This window comes from Chiloscyllium plagiosum, chromosome 27 (assembly GCF_004010195.1).
Source record: "Chiloscyllium plagiosum isolate BGI_BamShark_2017 chromosome 27, ASM401019v2, whole genome shotgun sequence".
In the NCBI taxonomy this organism is placed as follows: domain Eukaryota; kingdom Metazoa; phylum Chordata; class Chondrichthyes; order Orectolobiformes; family Hemiscylliidae; genus Chiloscyllium; species Chiloscyllium plagiosum.
The window spans coordinates 7,611,368-7,611,996 of NC_057736.1; the positions used below are offsets into that span (position 1 = coordinate 7,611,368).

The following is a 629-nucleotide window of genomic DNA, read 5'->3' on the forward strand; positions in this document are numbered from 1 at the left end:
TCCAACACCGGCATCCCCAAATCATTATTTACCTCAATTAGATTTCCTCTTCTTCTTCTGAATTCCAGAAACGAATAATTTACCAATATAAGACCACCAGCTGCAACATTCAGCCTGAAACCTCCCTCTCACAGTGCCCACTGAGCCACCTCTCTATCCTTTCCCGCTGTCAAGCTCTGTTCGCAAAAGCGAGTGGGATTTGTAGTTCAGACCTCACAACCCCAATGGCCGTGGATTGGTAGACTACATTTCCCAGAGTACATTCCGGTGGGTTTGTTGGCATGCGCGGTGAGTGCAGAAAGCTCCGCCCACTCGGTTACCCAGAATCCGGTGCGGACTCGTATCGATGTGATTCAAATGCAGGCGATTCAGCTCAAACCCGTCTTTGATTGTCCGACATGGTGAGTTCGCGCAGCAACGCTCCGCCGTGATGAGGAAGACCCTTTCGCAGCCTTTCGATTGCAAGCAATCGCCTCCCTCTGGACTGTGCTTTGTGTCAGAGGCTGCAGTCTGACCTACTAGGCCGCAGTGTGGCTGCGCTGCAGCGGCGGGACCGCCCCACTCCCTCCTCCAACTCTCCTCCCCCTCCACACACTTTCCCCTCCCTCCTAACCCCCCTCCTACCCTCA

At 54.1% G+C, this 629-nt stretch overlaps 1 protein-coding gene across 1 annotated transcript in view; it reads left to right on the forward strand.

The window, feature by feature from the left end:
* The first annotated feature begins 300 nt into the window (after positions 1-300).
* ppp1r8a (protein phosphatase 1, regulatory subunit 8a) overlaps positions 301-629 on the forward strand; it is a 23,070-nt gene continuing 22,741 nt past the window's right edge. Inside the window, exon 1 of the mRNA XM_043717302.1 lies at positions 301-401. Within this exon, the coding sequence (XP_043573237.1) occupies positions 358-401 (44 nt within the window). The 5' untranslated portion in view covers positions 301-357. The remainder of the gene's footprint in view (positions 402-629) is intronic.